Source organism: Kogia breviceps, chromosome 11, assembly GCF_026419965.1.
Source record: "Kogia breviceps isolate mKogBre1 chromosome 11, mKogBre1 haplotype 1, whole genome shotgun sequence".
NCBI lineage: Eukaryota > Metazoa > Chordata > Mammalia > Artiodactyla > Physeteridae > Kogia > Kogia breviceps.
The window spans coordinates 18760193-18787334 of NC_081320.1; the positions used below are offsets into that span (position 1 = coordinate 18760193).

The 27142-nt window shown below is 38.6% G+C and overlaps 1 protein-coding gene across 2 annotated transcripts in view; it reads right to left on the minus strand.

Moving 5' to 3' along the window:
• CTNNA2 (catenin alpha 2) overlaps positions 1-27142 on the minus strand; it is a 1184370-nt gene that overhangs the window by 807729 nt on the left and 349499 nt on the right. For both annotated transcript variants that reach the window (XM_067007311.1, XM_059079035.2), the window contains exon 4: positions 5365-5531. In XM_067007311.1, the coding sequence (XP_066863412.1) occupies positions 5365-5531 (167 nt within the window). The remainder of the gene's footprint in view (positions 1-5364; positions 5532-27142) is intronic.

Sequence of the window (27142 nt, forward strand, 5' to 3'; positions counted from 1 at the left end):
CCTGTTCAATCTGTGGTTGAACAATTAGTTCAGGAAAAGGCAAATCTCATTCAGTTCACTGAGCTCTAGTCCTAACACCTCCCTCTCCCAATCACCCTTCTTCACATTATCCCAAATCACCCAACAATACATTTGGTTGAACTGATCCCATCCTTGGCTTGGGGGGTGATGAGGGAGAGTAACAGTGCTGACCAAACTAAGAAATCAGCACATCCTACGCCCCCCTCTAAATAATTAACTCAGAGATGTATACCTGATTTAGAGGCCAAAATGACTAACAAAATTGTAAAACTTTTACTTGAGTTGCCTGGGAAGAGAATTTCCTCTTTTTTGCTAACTATAGTCTAGAAGCATGTAATCTTGAGAATATCTTGCAGCTACCTTGAGATTTTGAGAAAAGGGCCTACAGAGAAGAGTGCCCTTAGTGAGGAAAAAGAGGTAGAAACCTGGTCCTTGTCACATGCTTGTACCTTGATCAAGCTTTGCCTGAAGCTACCTGCCTCTGGACTTTTAGTTTGGTGAGCCAATATATTCCCTTTTGGAAAGGCCAACTTGAGTTGGGCTTCTGTTATTTAAAGTGGAAAACATCCTAATTATTACGTTTTCCTTCCAGGTGAGACCATAGCAATATGCACAATTTTCACAACATGTACTGCACTTTTTTAATGTCTCCCCCACCACCAGCCTGTAAAGTTGTGAAGGCAGGAGCTGAGTCTTATTTACCTTTGAACTCATATATCTTGGCCCAATGTCTTATACATAGTAGGCATCCAATAAGTACCTCTTGAAAGCATAACTGAATAAATAAATAAATTCCAAATAAATCAGCTGAAGTTAACGCCATGACAGCTCTGATGAAAAACGTGTGCTAAGAACCTGGGCAGTAACTTCTACCTTTATAATCAGAGACAAGGATATTTTATACCTTGATTATGTGCAGCAGAAATTAACAAAATATTGTAAATCAACTGTACTTCAATAAATTTTTTTTTTTTTAAAGAGCCACATCTGAGTTGCAGGACAAAACAGCAGACTACTGAGAAATAATGTTACTGGGGACTCACTGAGACCATTCAGTGCTAATGTCACCAATGCTAATGTCACAAAAATCACAGGCAATATTAAACTCACCCACCAACAATGAGGCAGTAGCATTAGATTTGTCCCCTGGGAGCCTCGAAGATAATCTGAATTTCCTGAGAAGTTGACTAAATGGTTGTGTTTTCTCATTTTGCTATTGACTTTCTAGAGAGAAATTCTGACATAATCGGGAACATAATTATTCCAGGACTCAGCCTCAGTACAGAAAAAAGTGATTGTTTTCTCTGACACACACATGGCTAGGTGAGTTTGTGTGTAATGACATCACCAACACTAAGAATTGGACAATATACTCTGATTGCGTTCATTCAGAGTTTAGGGAAAATAAATATCACTCTTCTCGATCACTGATTGAAATGCAGGAGTCCTTTCAAAGCGTGAAGTGTCACATCTCCATCTAACACACTGATAATGTCAACTGATTGCAGGATACACCAGGTGTCTGTAGGGAATCACTCACCAGCAACTTCAACAATACAAGTGATTATAATTCAGTAGTTTTTAATGATGTCTGATGTGCAAATGAGTCCTTTAGCTTCGCTCAGGAACATCAAATTCCCACTTTGGCGATAACTCGGCTTTGAACTATATGTCACTCGCCGTTCCATCACTATCCTCCTGAATTCAAAATAACTACAGTAGCAAAAACCTTCAGCAGTTATACGAATGCCTTAATATATTCAAAAGAGAGCTCAACATTAAAACACACACAAATACTTGCAAAATAGAGCAAGTAGCTTAATATGAGCAGCTAGAATATCTATGTGTTATATGAAAAGATGGACTCCTTAGCAGGCATATAAACTTAAGTTTGCAAATGTAATTTTAAGGTAGCAGAATGCAAAAACCTACACACTGCCAAATCACACAACCTCTGCAGAAATCCCAGTTCTTTACTCATTTTCAGAGGATGAATGGGTTTTGCTCAGGATTACTCAATTTGCCAACAATTACCTAGAGGGTGCAGGGCAGAAAATGAAGACAGGCATTTTAGGAGAATAAATTGACGCTCCTTCATCTACTCAGTGAATTATTGATGGAAAAACATGAAAATAAGTTTCTGATAAGAAGGCAATTCCCTCCATATTCCTGTAAGTTACTCAGAAACGAGAAAAATCAATATCTGGAAAGAACGGCAATAAAGTTTTGGCATATGGCCTAAAAGGTGAAAAGTAAAATATTATCTGAAATGCTTAAAGGTAAAATACCTATGCAGTGGTTAACACGGCAGGAAGCTACAGGATTCCAACCCCAAATCAAGTCACTGCTTTATTATCTCATTAGAAAGAGCCTGCCATTCTTTTCCTCATTTATGTTCTATCATCCATTCCGTAAAGAAACTCATTTTATTTGGAAGAAGTCTTGATAAAAGTATAGATGATAAGTTCTAACCTGCTCCATCAAAATACATAAAGATATTTCCTTCATCTTGAGTTAAAAACAAATAAGTAGATGCTGGCAGACAACACTTGTTTATGAGAGGATGTGCTTCTATAGAAAAGAACAAAAATGCTAAGAATTATATACCATGGTCATTTGCAAAGAACTGTTGACACATTGTCTTTTGTAGGGGATTGGAACAATAGTCCCATCGTATGAAACCCTGACTGCCCTGAACCCAAGTAGGACACACGCCACCTGAGTAATTCAGCGCCAGCACCAGAAGCTGCAGTTCCCAACTCGTTCCACAAGAGGGCACCATTCCGCCACCGCTGTTCCCTGCAGAGGCTGAGATTTCAGTAGAACAAATTGTGTTATTCAGTCTACAATCATTTTTAATTTTACTACTGACAGTCTGACAGGACTACTTAATATTGCTGGGTTGACCTCTCCATATTTTGTGCTAAATCTTTTTTTTTTTTCTTTTTAACTTCTCTTAATCTCCTGTGTCGGGAAGAGGATATAATTGACTCCACATTAAGACAGGCTGCAATGTGATATTATCAGCCGACAGCACTGGTCAAAACAGGTGGGTAGAGGCAAGATTGCAGGCAGCAACTGGTGCCGTACATCACACTACAGGCCCCGACTGCACGAGCACCCTCCACGTGTGGGCCGTTCGGGGAGAATGTTTAGCCTTCATCACTCCTCAAGAGGGGCTTGAAATGGCCTTCCACGGCACAGAGAACATATAAGATGTAAAGTTAATTTCCTTAGGTTCAGTCCTATTCTCCTGGTAAAGGAAGACTGTCCATCTGGGGAAAGATCTTTCTTAAAATGTTGCCTTTGAAAACTAAGCAGGCTGGAAGAGAAAGGTAACAAAACTTCTTCTCCAACACACTTGAGAACCAAGTCACCTGTAGCCTAAAAGATGCACATAATTCAGGCATGGCTGCAGAAATAACAGCCAGCACTGAAGTTCCGGGATCTGACAATGGTGACATAGCCGCCATTTACCAAACACTTACTTTGCACCAGACTCCGTGATGAATGCTTCATAAGGAATTCCCCCAGTTTAAACCTCCCCACAGCTCTGAGGGCTGCACAATCATTAGCCCCCTACAAACAGATGAGATGCCTGAGACCTAAGGAAGTTTCATTTTTAATTATTTTTTTATACATATATTTTATTGAAGCATAGTTGATTTACAATGTTGTGTTAATTACTGCTTACAGCAAAGTGACTCAGTTGTACGTATGTATAGATTCTCTTTTTTAAGGCTCTTTTCCATTCTGTTTCATCATAGGGTATTGGATCTAGTTCTCTGTGCTCTACCGGAGGACCTTGTTTTTTTATCCATTCTCTGGATAATAGCTTCCATCTGCTAACCCCAGCCTCCCATCCCATCCCTCCCCCACCCCACCCTCCACCTTTGGCTACCACCCCTCTGTTCTCTATCCTGTGGAGGCTTTATGTGATGGGTTAGGACAGGCTGGCAAGTGGACCCCAAACCAAGACTAGACGTAGGCTGTCTTACTCCAGTGTCCATAAGTTTATTCATAAAGTTACACTGACCCTCAGTATCCTGTGAAATAGGTAGTCTCTCCTCATATTGTTCACCTCATCCAACTTGCAAGAGCCTTCCCGGGTTTCTGAGGCCTGTTCTCTGGGAAAAGTCTGAGAGACAAATTCCCAAACAGGTTCTGCTTTGTGTCCCCTGGTTCCTCAGGAACCTGAACAGAAATGGGGATGTTGGAATTTGAGGCCTTTCATAATACTGCAGAGTTTATGCAAAATTTTGGAAATCTTGGCTCCTTTATTGGGGCCAGCTCAGCTAAGACCCTGCCCAAGATTTTTTGACAGAGAACACTTGTGATTTTGGAAATTTCTTATTGAACCTCCATATTGGACAAATCTGATATGGAAGGTGAGGTAAGAGCAGGCTGCCATTATTCATTTCCAATCTCACCTGCCCCCTCATTGTTCATTTCATGGAAAAAGAAAATAAGAGCATGGAATAGAGACCCTCTAGGCAGAAGCCACGTTCTTAAGCAACTGAGTTACATCATCAAAGGGTGGGGTCCACCCAGACTGCAACTAGATACCAGTGAGCAACTAGGAAAACAGAGAAAGGCCTAGCTGTCAAGGGCTGGGAGGGTTGCACGCGACCCAGGAAAATTTGTGACCAGGGCAAGTCTCCACTTCCATTAAGAAATGAAAGACTTAAAAGGAACCAAGGAATCCTGACAAGCAAGGCACATATCATGGAGTTCTAGGAGTTGGTGGGGCACATATGCGCCCTGAGACCCAATCCAGGAATGTTAGATGACAAGCTTGAAGCAACAAGATTGATTCTAGACTTCAGTGCTGTGGACGAGGCTTCTTTTTATTGTCAGACTAAGGGAGGTTCAAAGTACGTAATTCTACAAAAGGGCAACGCTGGAGCAGTTAACAAAATACAATGCAACATGGGATCCATATTAAGCTGGGCAGAGGTGGTCACGTGGCCAGCTACCCAGAAGAGCTGACCTGGCCTATTTACCACAGGGACCAGAGCTGCTCTGAACCTCAAGACAAAGTCAAGGCAGGCACACCACGCGCGGGCTCTGCATCCTGAAAGATGCACTGTTTTGTACACCAAGAACTAAGGGGAAATCCAAACTCCGTGTTTTGAGAGAAGGAAAACAATTCAAGTGAATCCTCTGTAACTTTGAAAGATATATTATTGCATATAATTTTAGTAGTAGAAAAATTGGGGGCATACCACTTGGGTGAGTAACCAAGTGATCTGGTGAGCAGTGAAACATCTTTGGTCCAGTTCGGTGCCATGGTCAATATTGCTACCCGCATAAAGCACATTTTGATAAGTTCTACATACGTACAATTCTCAGATGAGATAAAAGTCTCATGACGTCTGCCATGTCCGCCAGGATAAGCAAGCGCGTTACAGCCGATAGCAGAGCCCGGGCAGCTCGCACCATGGTACCACGCTTCACCGAGGAACACGGGTCATCAGCGAACTCTGAAGAGGCAATGCGCATCGTCTCGCCTGGAAGACAGACACGGAGACACACGTGGGTAGACGGGAGGCTCAGAAGCTGGCAGTCGTAAAGATCTGTGGACGGGCCATCACAGCTCTCGTTGCAAAACCACTACTACCAGGTGGCCCCAGCTCCCTCAGTGCAGCTGAAACTTTCAAGTCAAACGCATAAGTGCGCCCAGACAGGTGCTGTAGACAAAACCCAAGTGTAAAATTATGTGTTTAGCATCCATAAGGAATATAGTTCATTCAATTTGTCTAAGAATTGAGATGAATTTGCCTGACCTTAATCATTCTCACTTTGCACATCCCTTGGAACCAGTGGTGTTTACTAGGCTAGTTGGTTTCTAACAGTTGAAGAATAAAGTTAACTGCTCCAGAGAGAGATGAAACTTAAGACCTTGGCCTCATGAACTCTGTACTCTTAATTGAGCTAATCAGACAGTAACAGACTATAGAGTTACCCCAAGTCTGTTCTTTTCATTCTCTGCTGGAAAGCTATTCTCTAATATAGAGAACATTTATGAGACAATTGAAGTGATTCAACAGACGTTTATTAAGCACATACTCATGTCAGATTCTCTTCCAGGCTCTGGAATTGCAAAGGTGACTAAGAACGCCCTGGCCCCAAGGAATTCACAATCTAATGAGGCCACACGTTGTAAATACATACTTATAATAGTGATTACGTGCCATCGTAGACATGATTAAGAATGAAGGCAAAGAAGAGGAGGAAGTGATTTACTCATTTAGTGTGAGGCTGGAGGGAAGCTGTCAACGTTGATAGCCTTTGAAAAACTAAAATGTGTTCACCAGGAAGACAAAGGTAGGAAGGAAACCCGAGGCAGCAGGAACACCACGAGGCTCCAGAACTTGGAGCAGGGTGCTGAGTATGGGGCGATGCAATCACTTGGAAAGTCACAGCAAGTCAGGGGTGTGGGGAAGAGACGCACCAGGGCCTGCAACACTGTGGAAGAGATCTGGACTGTGTCCTCAGCAGGGAGGGAAATGACTTAATAGATTGTTATTTGGGCCACATTATATAAAATAAACTGGAAGGGACAAGACTAGTGCAGAGAACACAGGAAAACACAGTTATAATCTGAAGGAGCAGTAATGAGGACGTGGACCAGGGAACTAGGAACGGGGTACAGAGAGGAAGGGAGTATTAATGAGATCTACGTGAGAGAAACAGTGGATTTGGGGACTGGTTAGGTATGGAACCCAGAGACGAGGTGGTGATGGTGAATATGGACCCAACACAATGGACAGGTACATATTTGCACCCCAGGAGAGGGAAACAAAGGGAGATCATTCACTACGTGAGATGGGCCCCACGGGGTGGATATCCACCCGGAGAACAGAGAACTAGGAAAAAGTATAATGAAGCTTCACAGAGCAGAGCATACACAGGGGTACAAATGCTTCAATGAACCAGAAGAGTAGAGTTAATATGACCAATTAATTAAATTAGGGTGACACAAGTCATTCAATATTTATTTATAAAATGATACTTCTCATCTATCCATCAAAACCAAGTTGATTTAAATAAAGTCAATTATATCACTGAAAGGCCATGCATCCTATAATTTATCCTAAGATATAAAGGAAAATAAAAACCTCTTCTCATTATTTTACAGGCAGATCAAAATATAATGTAATTCCCTCAGTGTTGTAGTTATTTAAACCCTCACAGTGATCCTTTTTATGCTTAAGAAAGGTGGGTGTGTAAGGAAATATATTGTGCTGTTGGATTTTTAAAAGAGGCTACCATCTATTACACAGCCAACCAGCTTAGTCTTTACGCTTAGGCACAAACAAGTGGCTTAATATATAACAACAGCATGGGAGATGTTTAAATATTCATTATCATACTGGTGAGTTTTCAAGATATATGGCTCTAGAGGCCTAAATATACTTTAAAGTAGAGGCTGGCAGTTAGGAGGTACATATTCAATCCCAGTGTTCCACCCTTGCCACAGGCTTGCATAAATCTCCTCTCTGCCCACCCCCTGTCCCCCAGAAAAAGACAGTAGCAGCTATCTGAGTGGTGGGGAGAAGTCTACCTCATTCTCACTCTGTGGAGTGCAGCAAGAAAGAACATTATACACTAGGGTGAATCTAATGAAATATCAAGAGGGTCACCCTAGGTAAAGAATGGACACATTTGTATATGGTATTAATGGGTAAGTCAGCTGCTGTTGGAAGGGATCCACTTATTCAAGGAAGGGGGAGATTTATTCTGCAGTTGAACGGAGGGAGCTACATGGTTGGTCCCAAATTTTCAGGTTAAATTGGTATGAGTCATAGCTTGGGTAAGAATGGACCTTTCAGGCAGGGCTCTTCTCAGAAAAAAGGGCCCTAAGAGGAGAGTCCAGTCGCACCCCCTTCCAGCTTGTGGAGAAACCATGCCTAATCAAACTGATTTTCAAGATCAGATTTTCATATAGGGGGTCAGTATAATGGCACTTCATCCAGATGCTGACTATTTGGTCAGCAATACTGCTTCAAAGCCAGGGGATGGCACAGAGCAGGACGGAGCTGTCAGGTGGAGCTTGAGGACCACACCAGGCACTCCTGGAAGGCGCTCGGGCGACGTCCGTGAGAAAAAGAATGAGACCCAGAGAGACAGAGACAGTGACAGAGACAGAGACAGAGAGAGAGCCACATTAGCAAATGTGACTCTGCAAAAGGAAATGTCACACTAAATTCTGAGATTATCCTCCAATAAATAAAAGACGATTTAATCCAATTTAAATTAAAACTAAAAACTCACTGTGAGCAGATACAAATGATTTCATGTTGTTATAGTTTTTAAAGGAAAGGCACTCTGGAGTCGGCTATAACTTTAATGTGTTTTACCTCCCTGTAGTTTTAGGATTACTAAAAGAAAAAGGAAATCTATATTACAAAATGATAAGAGAGTTTATCAGAATAAAATTAGCTATTTTCCCCGGGAACTGCTTTTTCTATAAGACTAAAATATTTAGCTAAGAAATAGCATGCATGTGTAGGAGGAGGACTAGAGCAATAAAGAGAGGACACCAGAGCTGCCTGTTTCTTTTATATACACTCTTGTATTCAAGCTCATAAACTTGATTACAGACCTAAGCTCAGAGCAGGGTTTCTATGATAAAGCCTTTGATCCTCTCAAGCCACTACCACCTGCTGGAAAGAAGAAAAAAATAACATCTCCAAATAAGTGACTAAGGGGAAATAATACTAATTAATCTGTATACAGCGCTTCTGTATAAAGGTTTAGTTTGTAAGTATTGTTCTAAAAGCTTTACATATATTAACCCATGGATTAACAGAATATGCATCTTTAACAAAGATCAAAGGGTCACACCTGACTCCTCTCAACCATTATTAAACTGTGAGATCAGCGATTATTCTACTTCTGTGTTTTAGTCCCCTCAACTATAAAATAGAGGTGGAAATAATAACAGCTACTTCGTAGGCTGTCATTAGAGTTAAAGATTAAAGATAATGCATTCAAAGCACCCAGCACAAGGCCTTGCCAGTAATGGGAGCTTACTCATTATTTACCATTAATACCGCAGCTACCACTATCATTGCGATCCTCTCCAATACGACAAGAATAGTTGGTGAACTCCCAGATAAAGGTTTGGAAGTGCATTTTGTGGCTGACTTCACTGCTTTGTACACAATAATTTAGAAGCAAGAAAACATCTGCCTGATAAAAACGTATCGCTTTAAGGCAGAATATAACCCACCCCCCCCCAAAAAAAAATGGTGTTAGTGCTTGGTTTTCAATTCGGTGCTTGTTTTGGTTCTTATGCTACCCTGGAGGAATTGGAACCTTTGCAAGGACTTGATAAATGTAGCAAGAGCCACATTCCATAAAATGGTGATTACTGTCTTGCTTAAATGCAGTAGAAGACCGCAAACTTGGAAACAGTAAACAGAGATGTGTTAAGCGTAAAAGAAAAATGGAGTGCAGAGGATCTATACTGAATCCGATGTCACTTAATATTTTTATAAAAATAAAGAGAAAAGAAATTGATAAACATGGTAACTTTAAATTTCATTGTGCAGTGGAAGTGTTTCTGAAATAACTGCACTGTATCAAACATATAATTAGACAAAACCTATTGTAAGTTACTTTGTAAAGCAAGTAAGCACCCAATAAATTATCTTTGCTTATAAATCCAAAATTTCAATGACCCTGTATATGTAAGGCAAGTCTCTCTATAAAAAGCATGCTGTTGACTTTATACTCTTAAGTCAATAAACGTTTCTACTGATTAATATGTTTATTCTTCTATAACCATGACTGCACATCAAAACCAACTGAAATGTCAGTAGACTGATATATAGTACTTGGTAGTTGAAATGTGATTTCAAAAAATCTTTTAATGTGATGAGGAAAGAAAAACAATGCCATAAGTGGCATCCTGACTGAACAGCAGAGATAATATGATCATCAAAAATGCTATCATCTAATTCTGAATGAAAAAGGCAGGCTCACCATCTCAACATGCAAATAGAGAGGATGTTGGCTTCCTCTTGCTAATTAAGACACTGTGTTAAAAAAAAAAAAAAAGGCAGAATAGGAAGGTAGTGGTGGGGTGGGGAGTTAATGTCTAAATTACAGAATTTAAGAATATGTCAGAGGACATCATGAAGCCTAAATCTTAGCAGATGCAGAACGCAGGTGTGACCCCTGCCTCCTTAGGAAACCATTCCAATTTGAGAGACCTCTAATTGTTAAAATTTTTTTCTTCAATTATTTTGGTCTTCCATGTGTTTTCTGAACCACACATAAAAATCTAGTCCCCTTTTCAAATCGATAAATCTTGAGAGAATTTTTTTTAATGTCCTTCAGGGAGAAGGAAAATGCCAAAGCAAACACACATCAGCCATTGCCTGAGAACTAATGCTGCATCCAGATTATGAAAATGACAACTCGCAGAGAGAAATGAACAAACAACTCCCCCCTCGTTCTCCAAATGTTAAATACCTACTAACTAGCCATTCAAGTTGGGATGATTAGTTTGCTTGTACACAAACTTTTAAGCAACTTTACAGTGTAAACATAAAAGGTGTTGCCAATTAGCTTTGGAGGGAAAAAAATCTGGTTTCTGTCATGTTGTGAAGACAAATGATAAGATAGATAACAATTGATATCAAGTCACTATGACCTATTTCAGGATCTAAATGACTACCTATGTTTGAAAGATATCGAATATGAGCTCATAGGTGGAGCCCAACTCCTTAATTTCAGAGGAGAAAAGCCAAGTATCAAGAACCTTATATAGGGCTTCCCTGGTGGCGCAGTGGTTGAGAGTCCGCCTGCCGATGCAGGAGACACGGGTTCGTGCCCCGGTCCGGGAAGATCCCACATGCCGCGGAGCAACTAAGCCCGTGAGCCATGGCCGCTGGGCCTGTGCGTCCGGAGCCTGTGCTCCGCAACGGGAGAGGCCACAGCAGTGAGAGGCCCGCATACCACAAAAAAAAAAAAAAAAAAAAAAAAGAACCTTATATAGCTCACTCAAGGTCACACAGCCAACTTAACGGCAGAGTTCAGACCAGAAGCTGGGTCTCTTGACTCTGAGTTTAAATTTGCTGCAATTTACTACTGTCGTATATTTCTTTGGAAACCTTCTGTTGTTATATGGTTTCACAAATTCACAACTGACTGTCCCCAAGTCAGTCCACATAACTTAAACCTTTTTATACCAGTTTGGATGTCTTTTTTTTTTTTTTTTTTTTTTTTTTGCGGTATGCGGGCCTCTCACTGTTGTGGCCTCTCCCGTTGCGGAGCACAGGCTCCGGACGCGCAGGCTCAGCGGCCATGGCTCACGGGCCTAGCCGCTCCGCGGCATGTGGGATCTTCCCGGACCAGGGCACGAACCCGTTTCTCCTGCATCGGCAGGCGGATTCTCAACCACTGCGCCACCAGGGAAGCCCAGTTTGGATGTCTTGATACTAAGCTTAGGTGCAAATATATTTGTAAGTTCCTATGGTTATCTCATAATTGTCATTAGTACAAGTAAATAATACTTGCACCACTGATTTCAATCAGCTTAGATATAAATACAAAGAAAAGCAAATAGGAAGTATAAAGGAAGCACATTATATAATTTGCATCTTAGAGGCTGCATATGAATAAGCTACACTTGAAATTGTTATACTGTAAAATAGCAAGTCAACATAACTTTTTCGAAAGTAGTCTTTGGCTAAACAAATCACAGGAACAATCCTTACATTAAGAAAAGTTGATTAAGGATAGAAAACTTTACCACACATTTCAAAATTAGAAACAAAGAAAAATGTCCCAAGTAATTGGTATCATGAACATGGTAAATGGTGCTATAAAATTACAGCTTAATTAAGCTATATTTTAAAATATCACATGGAGAAAACTATTTTTCTTCACTAGTTTGAGGGTGAAAAAAACAGAATGATCAGATTCTAGGATTTTTTTTTTTTTTTTTTTTTTTTTGCGGTACGCGGGCCTCTCACTGTTGTGGCCTCTCCCGTTGCGGAGCACAGGCTCCGGACGTGCAGGCTCAGCGGCCACGGCTCACGGGCCCAGCCGCTCCGCGGCACGTGGGATCCTCCCGGACCGGGGCACGAACCCGCGTCCCCTGCATCGGCAGGCGGACTCTCAACCACTGCGCCACCAGGGAAGCCCAAATTCTAGGATTTAAATGGCACAGTCTATGCTTTATTTTCTGAACTGCCACTGATTTCCAAGTCATCACAGAGAAATGGCAGTTTCTTAAATGTGATTATAGCCATGAGTCTTCTTTACTGAACTGACTGGGGGCATCCACATCACCATCATTCTGGCTCCTATATTAAGACAGATCACAGAAGGACCACATCTAAATCAACATCAGGATATCAATTGTAATAAAATACAGTTAACAAAGGTATTTTTGTTCGGTGGGAGGATCTGGCAATAGGTAATGAACAAAATTGATTTACGATAACTCAAAACCCGAAATTCAAAAAGACAAACTACCAAAATGTGCTAATCAACGCTTTCTTCAATTCTGTGATCAATAGCTTGTCACGAGGGTCATGATGGATCTCCGACAGTCTTCTCTCCTTCCAACTCAAAAGTACATTCTTAAAATAAGTGAAGTAAGGTTATAACAAACATCAACCTTGAGAGGAAAACATGTCCCAACAGGGTGACATGCAGTCTTATGGGTGAGGGAAATTTGGAGGGTTAGAGAGTAACAGTCCTGTCTACACTGCCTTAAGTTTGTAGGGTTGACTGTATGATCATATCTATAAATGGGTGCAAAGTATATAAGGAGTTATATATCATTTCATTCATCCTTTCATTCATTCAATAAGCATTTATTAAGCACCTGCTATGTGGTAGATACTTGTTAAGTTCTGGATATTCAAGATGAAGTCACGGTTCCTGTCCTCTACTTACTAGCATCCTGATCTTTCTGAATGACTCACTAACAAGGATCATCTGAAGAACATCTGTAGAGAAACACCCACTGATCAGGCATTTGGAAATTCAAGCAAGAGGAAGCTGCATTTGGGGGAGCTGGGACTCATGAGTATGTAAAGGATGCTCAGTCAGCTACAATAATAAGTTAAGCGTGGCCAAAAAGTGTGTCTGTGTGTGTGTGTATGTGTATCTATATATCTATATCTATATCTCTATATCTGTATCTGTATCTAGAGAGAGAGAGTAAGTTTTTCATTCTTTATCCCTGCAATGTATAGCTTTTAGCCATGATTCTGAGAGAAGGCAGAGACCAGACACACACCGCTGACCTCTCTTCTCCTCCAATTCCCTGCTAGATTTCTAAAAAACAAAGAGTGTGGATGAGAATGTCCCAGACAAATCCACCCCTCATTATTAATTAGTACCTCAGCCCCATATTGAGCAGGTCTGGGTCAATAGAGAGATTTCAGGGCCCCTCTAACTTCTTAACATCAAACCCTAAATGAAAAGTGGGCCTGAGGGGTCTAGGACCCCTTTCCTGTGGACTAATTCAGTTTTCGACTAATATTTCCAAAGGAAACAGATGCCATCTGATCACACTAGTTTCATGAAATTAAAGAGAAGTATAGAAAGAGAGATGAAAGCATGAAGATTACAGAAAGTCAATGAATTTTAACGATTTCTCTCCTTCCACTGGAAATGAGATCTACTACCACAGTCAAAATAATGTAGGGTATCCAGAATGTCATTACAAAATTACTTTTTCTAATTTGCTAGTTAAAATTTCAAATAATCGTATCAATAGTTTTCTTAAACCTCCAGAACGTTGTTTCTTATAAAGTACATAAAAACTTAAAGCAAGGATCCAATTGTTAAACTGAAAAAAAAAAGTCAAATAAATGTGCTCTTTACCCTGTATTCCCAGACTTTGTGGATTTTCAGAGCCATTTTCAGATTCACTTGCCAGTCCACGGTCTTCCTGCCTTTGCAGGCTGCTCTCAAGCAAAGGGAGCCCCATTCTGTGCTCCTTAGTGGTTATTTCCTTCAGAGTTAGTGGAAAATGAGTGATAAATGACTTGAAAATTACACTGTATGTACTTGCCAGTGAATGTAGGCACCCAGTTCCTTGGCAAATAGAGTTCTCACTACAAATTAATAAACTCACATTGGGAATAAAATTTAACCTCCTAGGTAGGTCTGCCTATAGGGAGAGAATATTCTGGTCATGCTGACATTAGTATTTCACTCTGTATGACAGCATAATAAGGACTAATACACTAACATGGATTTTTTTTTTTTAAGATTTAATTTTATTTATTTTTGGCTGCATTGGGTCTTCATTGCTGTGCACGGGCTTTCTCTAGTTGTGACAAGCTGGAGCTACTCTTCGTTGCAATGCACAGGCTTCTCATTGTGTAGCTTCTCTTGTTGTGGAGCATGGGCTCTAGGTGTGCAGGCTTCAGTAGTTGTGGCACGCAGGCTCTAGAGCACAGGCTCAGTAGTTGTGGCACATGGGCTGAGTTGCTCTGCAGCATGTGGGATCTTCCCAGACCAGGGATCAAACCCCTGTCCCCTGCATTGGCAGGCAGATTCTTATCCACTGTGCCACCAGGGAAGTCCCCTAACATGGATTTTTAAAGCAAATACACATGGTTGTTTAATTCTTACTTCACTCACATACTATAAAGATGGAATGACTGACAAGAAATTGCCTTGGGACACCGCTGGGAGGTGTCTGATTTGTGGTAAGTATGGGAACTGGTTTTGAACAACCAAGGGGAATTCATTTTCAATTCCTACTCTGAACAGCAAGTAGCTTTTCCTACCAAAAAAGAATCTGCAGAAAATGTTGGGGAAGAAAATGCAGATGTCAAAAACCCTATTGATGTGGAGAACTTATTTAAGAGACACAGAACGGAAGCATGACTGAGCAAACTTGGACTTAACAAGCAAAATTCTAAGCCACTGCCAGATGGTATTCAGGACCATGAAGTACAAAGCAGGCATCCTGGCACATTGGAGAGAGGACAATGGCAGCCGAGGCTGATTCAGTCCAAGCCCACACAGAGGTCACCATCTATTCACACTAACCCAACGCTGTTACTTGGATGGAATAAAAGGCCTGTATGAATCCACTGTGCATCCTTTATAAGAGGCCCTATATAAACAAAGGGTAAGCAACTATATTTAATAATCACAGCAGATTGTGGGTTCAGTGATCTTTAACAGACCCATTCGTTACCTTCACACAATTCCAAGCTAAAGAACCTTTTCAGGTATAAATGCATGAGCACGCACACACATAAATGCCCACCAAGTGTGCCCTATTTAAATACTCCAGTCAAGGCTTCAGCACAAAGAGCTGGCAAAACCAGGAAATGCAACGATTTATAGAATTTAGCCTAAAGGATTCTTCTGCTTCATGTGCTACACATTATAATTACATTTGAGAATCCCCAAATCTAATATTTTCAATAATCAACAGATGCAGCTAGAGATCATGTCCAAAAATGGAAGCATTGCTAAAATCTACTCTGCCCGATTGTGTGGATCTCTTCAATGTTAATTAATGTTGCCTCCTCACTTCTACTTACCTTTAGCTCATCTCTGTCTTCTCCAGAAACTAACAACACATGCCTAAATGATCTCAAGAACTCCTTCCATGTATACCATGATGCAAGAAGTAATAACAGCTATTTTATAAAATACTATGTACCAGGCACAATGTTAAGCACTTTACATTTATGATCTCATAATGAGGTGAACAACATTACCTTCACTTAAAGATTAAAAAATTATGGCTTAGCTTAGAAATGTTTATTAATTTGTCCAAGGTCAGCTTAACACTAGGAATTAAATCTAAGGCTAATGGACTTAAAAGTCTGTGATCTTAGTAACCTTGAAGCTCTAAGTCAGTCTATTGATAAAAACAAACCTAAAACACAATCTGATAATGAAGATGATAAATAATGAGATCAATAATTATAGCTAATCCTAACATAATGCTTATTTTGTGTCAGATACTGTTCTAAGCACTGCATTTACTCATTTTATCTTCATTAAAATCCTACAAGGTAGGTACTCTTCCCATTTTATAGATGAGGAAACTGAATTATATAAAAATTAATTTGCCAGAGGCCAAAAAACTTCAGATAATGGAATAAGGCTTTTAACCTAGAAAGTCTTGCTACAGTGTTTAGAATTTAACCACTTCAAGGACAATGCCAATGGTTACATGTCAAGCAAAATAATAAAAACCAATAACAAAAATATGTTCTGGGTCTTCCCTGGTGGCACAGTGGTTAAGAATCCACCAGCCAATGCAGGGGACACAGGTTTGATCCTTGGTCCGGGAAGATCCTACAGGCCATGGAGCAATGAAGCACGTGCACCACAACTACTGAGCCCATATGCCACAACTACTGAAGCCTTCACACCCTAGAGCCTGCGTGCTGCAACTACTGAGCCCACGTGCTGTAACTACTGAAGCCCACACACCTAGAGCCCATGTTCCACAAAAAGCCATAGCAACGAGAAGCCCGTGCACCGCAGTGAAGAGTAGGCCCTGCTCCCAGAACTAGAGAAAGCCCACGTGCAGCAACAAAAGAAAGCTGAAATGTAGCTGAAAGAAAGAAAGGGAAAAAAATATGTTCTTAACACCAATCACAAACAGTGATAAATTATTTTGTGGCAATATTTTTTAAACTGATCTTTTAAATAAAATCTAGGCACTAAAGTGATGTCCTCATGCACTCTAATTTTAAGGAGCTAGGTCAATACTTAAACAAATAAAATCACAAGAGGATATATAAAATAGGAAATGCAATGGAAGAAGGTCCTTGTCTCTCTCTGTAAAATCAGACACCTGATATGCTTATCCTGATTCATAGATGTCCAACTAACAATGCTATTGTGTTGTGATCAGACTCAACTTCCTTTTTTTTCCTAGAGACAACTTTAGAACCTTCCTTAACTTGAAAATAGAACTGTCCAAGAGTAAGCAAAAACATCGCAGTTTTCTTTTAGACTGTAAAGTGTAACACTATGCATTGTGATGCCCAGTCAATGTTTTTGCATTAAGGCTGGAGACATATTTAAAGTGCTGCTGATTGTGCATGCAAAAATTGCATATGGATTTTTTCAAATGCAACCCATCTTACAGTAGAATGAGAAACCCATAATCATCTATGGAAATTAGTCTGCTTTCCACCTATTATGCATATGCATGCCAAATAATTCTAGACTAAAAGAAGGAACAAAAAAGAACTAATTCTTCTTCACATGACAGATTTTGCTAATCATTTTGAATTCCCACCACCTTGAAAAGTAAAGATTTAATATTTCCCGCTATTAATTGGATATCACTTACTAGCTCTTTTCAGTTAGAATTTTGGGCTCCTCTAAATCTTAGGCTTGTTAACCTTCACATATGGAAACTAAGAATAAAGTAAAAATGTTAATAGTATTAATATTCTTCTAGCAAAATATTAAGTAACAAAATAATCAGTAGGATAAGTTCTTAAAATAATTGTGCTTTGTCTCTGAGAATATACCAGTGAAGAACCTGGGCTCAGACTTCTTTATCTTAAGTCCTGGTTCTCACATTTTTTTTCCTTGTGTGACCTTAGGAAAATTACTTAAACTTTCTAAGACTCGACAGTAAAATGAATAAAATATCACCCCATGTCACAGATTTATGTAAAACTTAAATGAGAGGAGGTAAGAGACTGAATACCAAGAAATATATAGCAAGAGACTGAATACCAAGAAATATATCTCCAAGACACCTGGAAATGCATGTGAAATACAGCAAGCGTCTTTATAAATGGCAGGGCAATCACTGAGCTAAAAAAAAAAAAGAAAAAGAAATTAGCAACCTTGAAATAAAAATGATAAATTGATTCTGAAGCATTGACAATCTTAGAGTTATCAATAGTTATTTAGAAGCTAGCCTTTTAATTGCTACAGATGGGACAGGAGAATGTCTTGACCCTCACGAGGAAGAGCTCTGTAATATTTTCTACCCAAAATAAAATTGAGAAACTTTAAGTGCTATATCAGTGAAAATATTGACTAGAAAATAAATGTGTCCCCTGGCAAAGATGAGTGATAAAGAAACAAGTCTGTCCCTATCCAGAAAAAAAATCATACAGTTTTATTTATATTTGGCAATGATAGTTTATAATCAGAGTACTAACCTCATGTGTTTGTAAGAAACTCAGTTATAGTATCTGCATAGACTAGAAGCAGAGAAGTTATTTTAAAATTTAGCTTCAGGTTTGTATTTTTGGGGGGTTCTTGTCAGAAACAAAATCAAATGTTCTTTGGAAGGATGCATAGGAATCTCTCAAATAAGGCTTCAAATAAATGAGTATACAGTTCAAAATTATAGAACACTGTAGTTGTGCTGAGTGGCAGGATTAATGATCTTAAAGAACTTAATAATTAAACTAAAAAAATTAATGATTAAAGAACTTCAGATAATAGAAGTATAAGGAATAAAATATATAACAAACATTTTAAAATATTTATAGTAGTAGAACAAGAATTTGAAAGCATGAATTAAGGACCATGATACTTTGAACCAAACAGATTGTGTGTGTGTGTGTGTGTGTGTGTGTGTGTGTGTGTGTGTGTGTGTGTTTGGCTGTGCTGCGTGGCTTGTGGGATCCTAGTTCCCCAACCAGGGATCAAACCCAGGCCCCCTGCAGTGGAAGTGCAGAGTCCTAACCACTGGACTGCCAAGGAATCCCCCAAATAGATTTTTAATAACAGATATTAAATCTGAAAAGAAAGAATAAATAAAAAATTAGATACAACTAAAAAGAAAATCTGTGAAGTAGAAGACAACTAAAAAAACTTAACCAAAAAAGGGCACAAATAGTTAAAGAAATGAAAGGTAAGAAAAAGAAATATGTAGAGAATATAGAGAAATTTTCTAATATAAGGCTACTTGGGATTGCAAAGAAGGGGATAAATAGAATGGAAAAGAGCCAGTATTTGTGAGACAATGGATGAGAATTTTCCAGAGTTGAATAAATACATTAATACTCTGATTCAGGAAGCCCAACATACACCAACCAAAATAAAGAAAAAGAAGCTCACACTTGGTAACTTCATAGTAAAACTGAAGAAAACAAATGCCAAAGAGAAGATTTTAGTTTAGCTACAAAGAAAAAACAGACCAGCTACAACATAGACAAATTATACAGACAGCATCCTTCTCAATGGCAAAATGGAAGCCAAAAGACAGTAGCATAATATCTCCAACATGCTGAGAAAACCTAATAGGCAAACCAGAATTTTATGCCTAGCTAAAATATTTTAAATGAGAGCAAAGTAAAGACGGTTCCAGAAAAATATGAGACAGCTTACTGCCAAGCACCTTCACTACTGAAGAAACCATTAAATTTACATATCATGAAGAATTGGGATTCACAATAGATTTAAAAGATTAATAAAATAATATGCATAAATAACTTAAAATAACCCGGTTTGTAACTAGCCCATAGGAAATTTTTTTAAATGGTATCCAATAGTAATACTAACCAGTGGTAGTTGTAATAGTATATTTTCTAATAAAGATGTCTAATAGTGTTTTTATAGCCTCTAGTCCTTAACTCCCATCTTTAAGTATAATATCAGTGATAACCCATCCTATCAACATATAATACATTTGATTTCAATACATCACTTTGTGTCTTCATCTAAATGTAATTCATGGCAAAGTACTACTAATTTGATCAGTATTTTAAATAATTACATAGTCCTCTCCATTGCCAGAGCCACTATCGTAAGCAAACTCTCAGCATACCACCTAAGATCTTATAAGAGTGTCCAGTTAGTCCCCCAGTTTCTAGGCAGATCCTCTTCTTTTTATTCATCCCATGCTCATCAGCAAAAGCTGTCAAGTTAGTCAAATCATAAGAATCAAGACCTATAATGATAGCTAATCAGAGTATGTTATTGTATTACATTAAATAATGAACTCTTATATATAGTTTTAAAGAATTCTACCAACTATCCCTCCTTTACTTCTTATTCAGACATAGTCGCTTAGTGCTTTAGCTTATACTACACTCTGACATGGAAAGTCTTCTAGTTTTTAACTAAAAGCACAACACTCTCTTTTCTGCCTCTAAACTCCTGTTCTGTTTTCTCTACCCATCACACCCCTATATTCTTTCTTCCATGGTTAGTATACACTTCGCTGACCTAAACTGATTTTTCATTTCCTGTAGTTGTAGAAAGTTGGCCTACATAATTCTAGTTATTCCAATTAATACTCAATCTTTTAAGTCCTCAATGGAATATCAAACTGAGTTCAATGAGTATAATTTCAATATGAAATGTATTTTGTTCTTTTCTAATCTTTTAAAACTAGAAACCAGTTAACAAGTACAGGAAAGCTCTAGTAAACGGAATCTCATTTTTTTCTCCATTCTGGATAGCAGAGAAAGGACCAATCAATATAGAGGACTTGGTCCACTATTATCATAATAAATATTCACAATCAGCCCTAATCGCAAACATCTTAGAATAATAGCTTGTGTAACACTATTCTTTTTTTGTTTGAATGTGGCAATTTTCAAAAAATACAATCAACTACCTATGGAAATTACAAAGGTCTAAACAATAAAAGCATAGAACTCTTCCAAGAGCTGACTTATTTCCCCATAGACTAAAACTATTTATAAACTGTATTTCCAAAATTTGATTTTTTTAAACACCTCTTCCCACTTTCTAACAATATATTATAAAGGGAGAGTGTGTTTGGGGGACTGGGGAGTAAGAAGATAATGAATGAGTTACGAGAGGAGAAAGAAAGATTTTCCCTGACGTCCCCCGACATACACCCCCCAAAATTACAGAATGCAGCTCCATCCTACATTCCTACACCGTCATGCTCACTTAAGAGTCTATTAGTAAATTACGTTATAGGTTAAATTGTGCCCCAGCCCAAAAGATAAGTCAAAGTTCTAACCTCCAGGACCTTGTTTCGACCTTATTGGGAAAGAGAGAGACTCTTCACAGATATAATCAAGTTAGGATGATGTCATACTGAATGAGAGTGTGCCCTAACCCAACATGACTGATGTCCTTATAAGAAGGGGTGACATATAGACACACAAGAGGAGAAGACCACATGAGGATGAAGGCCAAGATTGCAGTACTAAAGCTTCAAGTCAAGGAACACCAAACATTGCCAACAAACCACCAGAAGCCAGGAAGGGACAAGGAAGGACTCTCGTCTTCAGGTTTCAGAGGGACCGTGGCCCTGCCAAACCTTGATTTTGGACAGAACTATAGGAGAATGAATTTCTACTGTCCAAAGTCACACAGTTTGTGGGACCTCATTACCGCATCCCTAGGAAACTGATACAAAAGAAGACACGTGTACCCACTTTGTGAGATATATTGCATTTAATTTTTTTTTAATTTTTTACAAATTTATTTATTTTATTTATTTATTTTTGGCTGTATTAGGTCTTAGACACTGTGTGGGCTTTCTCTAGTTGCAGCAAGCAGGGGCTACTCTTCATTGCGGTGCATGGGCTTCTCGTTGCGGTGGCTTCTCTTGTGGCGGAGCACAGGCTCTAGGCGCGTGGGCTTCAGTGTTGTGGCTCACAGGCTCTAGAGCGCAGGATCAGTACCTGTGGTGTATGGGTTTAGTTGCTCCGTGGCATGTGGGATTTTCCCAGACCAGGGCTCAAACCCATGGTCCCCTGCATTGACAGGAGGATTCTTAACCACTGCGCCACCAGGAAGCCCTAAAAATATTTTTAAATGTATTCTACATCTCAGCTTTTGTTGCTAGATTACTGAAAAATTATTCAACCACCAAGATTTCCCACAAGAGTTTGAACTGAAGTCATTAAAATTCACACTCACAGTAAAATTTTAGTCATCCAGGGACCAGCCTTCCAGAATCCCAAACTCCTCTAATGACTGCTGACCCAAAAGTAGGCAGGGTTACAATGTTAGCAATATAAGGTGCAAAAAAGAAGCCTTCCATGAGTGCCAAGGAAGAGAGACCTATTGCCAAGAGGATCTAACGCTCCAAAGATTAAACCCAGTGTTGAATGGCTGTCATGCTCTGATTGATAGGAATGGTATGTGAAAAATCATCCCTTCCATGCAAGGCCGGGAACTGAACCAGAAGTAGCAGGAAGCAAAAGAAACAAGAAATAGGAAAACTGGAGATGCTTAACGGCAGCATTTAGAAGTGATGCTGGGGCAGTGAGCAGTAGATACTGCACTGTACCAGTCAATGATGAGACAGTCAGAGAGAAGAGGCAGTTCTGCAGCGTGGGAAGTATCAAGATTCCTTATTACAGGTCTCACCTCTCACAGCCTCATTCTCCCTGGGACACACAGAAAACACAGGTCTGTTCTGCAGCATATGTAGGCTAATACACAGGGAGATATTGCCCTAAAGCTAGTAAAATCTCAGTTGCTCATTGAGCAAACCACCCTAAGGGGATATCAAACTTCCAGCAGCTCACTGTACTTGGTAACTCTAGTAGTCACCCTAAAGACTTAATAATGACTGAAATGTTTGGTAATTTTTCTGCCAACATTAGCTGACTGATTCTATCTACAAATTTCATTGCTATTGCAAATACAAAATTGTATTAGAAAGCTGATTTAATGAAAATAAAACATCCATCATGGATTCAGTATGTAAGACTTTTAAACAAATAAAGACGGAAATTTTAATGTGATTTTGCCTGGAATTCCAGTAAATGTCAAACACTAAAAAGTTCTTTATAAGTATGGTCTAGTGTAATGTTTGTAACTTCTCTTGAATATTCCAATGATAACATCACTGATATTTGTTGAATGATATTCTCACTGAGCATCCATTATATGTCATGTATTATGCTGGGTGATAATGATAGTGTCAATATTACTAAAGTATGTCTACCTCCAAATACTCTAAGATCTGATGACTACATCATTGAAGTCATCCTTGAGTCCACTGGTAAAACTGAAAAGACAAATAAAATTAAAATGTTAAGTAGATTGCAGATGATTGTAAATGTGACCAAGTGATTTTCTAAAGATACGAACTATTCCTAACGAAGGAGGGTTTCTACAGTATTTAAATCATTGTCCAGGAAAAACACGTGATTGCATTCTACTTGCAAACTACCTATATGAAAAAAAAAAAAAAAAATCTAAAAGCTATTTCCTATCAATCATTGTCCCAGGAAAATAAATTCTAAAGCAACCACCAGAACTATTAGATTAGGTTTATAGACATGCAACCAAAATCCAAGCACAACATGATAGCTCATATTTATGATGATATCCCTGAATCATTAAGAAAATGTTTAAATAGATATTTAACAGTACAGATAACAATTAAAAACTCTGTAATCATAACAGCCATTTAAAAATAAAACAAAACAAACAAAAACTGTAAATCCCTAGGAATAAAACTAAGAAAAAGGTTAAATACTTTTAAGGGGGAAATTATAAAACCATTGAAATATATGAAATAAAATATGATGAAATATAGAGATATGCCCTAATGATAATTAAGACTCAATATTTAAAGATGGCAATTCTTTCCAGATTGATGTATAAATTCTATGCAACTTTAATCGAGATCCCAACAGAGTTCCCTTGTCGAGAAATTAATAAGATGATACTGAAGTTCAGATTGAGGAACAAAGCCAGTAAAGAATAGCCAAGATAATTCTGAAGAACTACAAAAAGGAGATGAGGTTTTGCTCTGGCAGATATCAATATTTATTAATAAGCCATAGTAATTAAGTCAAAGTGGTATGCATGCAAAAATTGACCAATGGAATAACAGAATAAAGAAGCTTGCAACAGCCTAACTCATACATGTAAACATGACCTATGACAAATGGGAGATGGATGGACTGTTTAATAAATGGTGCTAATTACTGGCTATGAATAGGGAAAATAATAAACAAACTCTTAATTCACAAAATAAAAATCAAAGATAAAGACTAGTGTAAAAGTGAAACTTTTAAACATTTAGGAATACATATTTATGCTATCGGGATAGAAAAGTATTTCTTAAGGACACACAAAACACCCAACAAAGAAAAGATCAGTAAATTTACATTTTAAAAAACTGTATGTAAAAAAGAAGGCATGAACAAAATGAAAATATTAGTCACAGACCAGGAGTGTATATTTGCAAACAATACATAAAATACAAAGTTTTTTTTTTTTTAATCGAAGTATGGTTGATTTAGAGTGTTGTGTTCATTTCAGGTGTACAGCAAAATGATTCAGTTATACATACTTTTTTCAGATTCTTTTCCCTTATAGGTTATTACAAAATATTGAGTATATTTCTCTGTGCTAAACAGTAGGTCCTTGTTGGTTATATATTTTCTGTGTAGTAGTGTGTATATGTTAATCCCAAACTCCTAGTTTATCCCTCTCCCACCCCTTTCCCCTTTGGTAACCATAGTGCATTTTCTATGTCTTGTATATAAAGTTTTGTTTATAAAGTTTCTGTTCTGTATATAAAGTTGATCTGTATCATTTTTTTTAGATTCCACATATAAGCGTTATCACATGATATTTGTTTGAGTATCCAAAATATAAGTATAGTTAATTTAGAAGAAGAAGAACAAACGACCTAATGGAAAAGTAAGCAAAGTAAACAAAAGACCAGCAGGCCCAAATGGCTGATAAATAGATGAAAAGCCCAGCAACTGAAGATATGGAAATTGAAATACCAGACACAGTTTTGCACCTAAAAGATTGGGAAAAAAACACCAAACACTGTGACAAAATTTAGTGAGGATGTTGGAAACAGGAAATCTCACATACTGCCGAGAGCAATGTAAACTGTTACAGTTACTTTAGAGAATATTTTCAAAATATCTAGTGAAGGTGAATGGTAGATACCATAGGACTCTGAAATTCAACTTTCAGTCAGCATAAGAGAAAAAAGACAGACCTAAGAACAAATCACTATCAGTTATTGTCCCAGGAAAGCAAGTTCCAGGACAACGGTTAGATCTTATACATATTTATGGACTGCCTTATTTAACAATTCTACTTGTAGCTATATTCCCGCAAGACACTCTTGTACTTGTTCACAAGAAGAGGCTCAGAAAGATTTGTTTACTGCAGCTCTGTGTGTTACAGGCAGACACTGGAAATGCTCCAAATGCCCAACAGTAAGAAAATAGTTAATCTCTGAATCCAATAGAGTAATACAAGAAATCAACTAGGTTCATTTAGTTAAGTTAGACAAATGCAATGATAAATGATATTTGCAATCTAGTACTACTAATATAAATCTTAAAGAAATTACAAGTAATCATATATATTATTTATAAATGAATATACATATTGCAAGAGGAATTCATTAAAAAGATTTCAAAAAGGAAATCAAAGAAAAGATTCTTCAAGGCAAGACTGCTCTGTGGGAGATATTAAGACAGAGAAAAGGATCTCTTCCAAAAATATCTGCTTGTATTGTTTTATTGGCTCATACTTGACAATTAAAGGATGATACAGGGCACCCCAATTTGAATACACTGGTTTTTCAGGGTGACATGCAATAAAGAGCAAGAAATCGCGACTTAACTAAATGGAAGGATTTTTCCCACCAGTCTTTGGGATGGTTACAAATCCACTGTTTTGGTTGAAGGATGTATTGTCTGGAAGAGGTAACGATTACTGGCATGAGTTCTTAACTGACAATTTTCACGAAAATTTACCCTCTCTGAAGAGAGAGAAGGCTGGTGAGAGCATTGCTTTTAATCGGGCAAGGAGTCTGACAAAGGTAGGCATGTCAGCGTAGTTAAGAAAAGAAAAAAAGGCCCTGAGCTCCTAGGCTAGTCCCCAAAGGAATCAGAGGCCAGGAGTAGAGCTGAGGGCAATGACGCTGGAAGACAAACATTTTTTGCTTCGCAATTTTGCCCAGGGCCAGCCCACCTTTCTAATGTAACTCCATTTTCAGCCACAGCATAAACCCTCTTGGGAGCCATGGAATGTAATTGGTTTCTACATATTAAGCTTTTGAGTAAATTCTCCAACTCTAATGCCAGAAGAGAGTCCAGGTAATCACATACCTTAAATCCTTTCTTTCTGTTTGGTGAGCTTTCTAATTTATACATAGATTAATATGTTTACAAATTTACCTTTCCTAAGGGTTTAATGTTGGCTCATATTTAAATCGGTTTCATTTCCTAAGAACAAAACTAGTAAAAAGGGATAACTGCAATCAGCCGCAATAGAAGACAGAATAATATTTTAAAATTTCCAAGAACAGTGAAAATATGGTTGAAGGAGGAATGGCTGGATACACTGTTGGTAACTGTCACATCTGGTGCTAGCACTGCTGAATAACCACCTCAAGGCCTTGTGCAGGCACACAAGAAGCCTTCAACAAATGCTCATCCTGATTAATATCCATCGATTCAGTAACACAAGTACTGTGACTGAATGTCAAAATGAAATCGCGGACCAGCCTGCTTTTGTTTGGATGCATATGAAGACAAACGACGGAGGCTCTGTCTGGTCTCTTCCAGCAAAACAAAACATGACTAAACTATCTATATGAACATAATGGCTAGAAGAGGCACATCAGAACTGCCAAGTTCATGGAGGTAAAGGGAGAAAAAGCCAGGTCGTGTCAATGTAGATGGAGTAGTATTGACGAGAGAAAGCATATTCGGAATTTAGCTGCCACAGAAATAACTTCCTCAGGTGGAAGTCAAGGAAACAGCACAGGCAACTCTGTGTTAATGGGACAAATCTGCCACACAATCAAGAGCCCTTGATTAGCAAATGCTTTATAAAAACCAGGGAGGCCTAGACCCCTAGGCAGAACTTTGTTTCAGATAATAGCAAGGCAACACTTCCCCTAAGGTAGTGTAGGAGGGTTTCCTTTCTCAATTTGTTGCACGTTGAACGTGGCCATAGGCAATGCAGGCCATCCATTTTAGAAATGCACCAAGTGTGATAAACGAGATTGAAGTTGGGGGTGTATCACAGGGCGAGTGAAAAGCTTAACAGGAAAATGACTAAGGGTACTTTAGAGCCAAAACTTGAGTTAAAGCCAAATGCTTTAAGGAATGGTGAACTACAGTTTGGTTTCACATGCCTGAGAAGATTACTGGGAAAAAAAAAAAAAAAGGAAAGGTCAAATATCAAAAAGAAAACAAAACCA